The 1315-nt window shown below is 52.6% G+C and overlaps 1 protein-coding gene across 1 annotated transcript; it reads right to left on the reverse strand.

The window, feature by feature from the left end:
* Positions 1 to 2: 2 nt before the first annotated feature.
* On the reverse strand, positions 3 to 765 carry Spryd4 (SPRY domain containing 4; the record flags this gene model as incomplete). Its single annotated transcript, XM_031349466.1, has 2 exons — positions 663 to 765; positions 3 to 346 (listed from the first exon to the last, which is right to left on the reverse strand). Coding segments are annotated over exons 1-2 (429 nt in total), but the record flags the coding sequence as incomplete, so codon positions are not given.
* Between the last annotated feature and the right edge of the window lie 550 nt (positions 766 to 1315).

Below are 1315 nucleotides of genomic sequence, written 5' to 3' on the forward strand. Positions count from 1 at the left end.
CCCTTAATCGGGGATTTTTCGTTGGCCAACATGCTGTGCCACTTGCGCTGGGCGTAGGAGAACACCCAAGAACGGTCGTCAGCACCGACGCAGGTGTCCCGGGACATGTCCACATCTGCCACTCCTATCCGGAACTGCTGGGAGCGCTTCACGGTTACCTCCCAGTAGTGTCTGCCACTGGTGACCGTGGTGTCTCCCAGCACCACTGCCCACTCCCGGAAGCGCTCCAAATTCAGGGCCACCTTGGTGGGCTCCAGTCCCACTAAGCCGTATTTGACACCCGTGTCACCTCTGAAGAGTGCCAGGCTGCTGTGGGCCGTTTTTTCTTCCAGTTTGAAACTGATGCCTGAGGGCAGAGCAAAAAACAACCGGTAATCCTAGGGCTGGGTTTATCTGAAGCAGTCAGGGCGATGACCGGAAAGCGAGAAAAGTCAAAGTCAAATGTTAACACGGAAAGAACAGAGGTGCCGCTTTAGTATGACAGCTCTGGGAGCCGCAAGTCATTGACCAGGGAAGCCAGAAACCGGTGCCCCAGGTTTGAAATCTTGCTAGACCAAGGCAGATGGGAGAGAGGAGAAATGAGGAGTGGAGTTCTCTCATCGCGCTCTGGGAATGACACGTTAACTACTTTGGAGAGAGACAGTAAAAAGAAATATGCCTACCTCTCCGGGATTCCCCGGCGGGGACACCCCGTCGCATGGTTCCCCAGCGGTACAACTTCCAACAACGCGCAAAGGGCAGCGCCATCTTGTGCCACAGATACACGGGGCACGCCCCCTGAGGGGAGACCGACCAATCGCTGGTCCGCACCCAGAGCACGTGGTGAGAGACGCAAGCGTCGTGAGAAATCGGAATCTCGGTGATTTCCAGTCTGGCGAACTAGATCGATGCGTGGAGATACTTATTGATTATATCTCAACTAAGTAGGACCCCCAGAGAGCCTGTGTAAACAGAATCTCTGGTTTGTTTGATTTTGAAACAGGGTCTCCTGTAGCCTGGGTTGGCCTGGAACTCATTTATGTAGACCTGGCTGGCCTCAATCTCATAAAAACCTGCCTGCCTCTGCCACCCAAGTGCTGAGATTAAATGCAGGCGTGAGACACCAAACCTGGCAGAATAAAAGAAATATATATTTTTTTAAGTAGTTTAAGCCAGGGGGAGTGGCACACACCTTTAATCGCAGCTTTAGGAGACAGAGGCAGAGACAGGCACGTTTCTGAGTTTGAGGCCAGCTTGGTCTACATACCAAGTTCCAGGACAGGCAGAGCACCACACATTTAAATAAAAATCGTAAACCTGTCCCTAGAGCCTCAGC

This window comes from Mastomys coucha, unplaced genomic scaffold (genome assembly GCF_008632895.1).
Source record: "Mastomys coucha isolate ucsf_1 unplaced genomic scaffold, UCSF_Mcou_1 pScaffold4, whole genome shotgun sequence".
Taxonomy (NCBI): domain Eukaryota; kingdom Metazoa; phylum Chordata; class Mammalia; order Rodentia; family Muridae; genus Mastomys; species Mastomys coucha.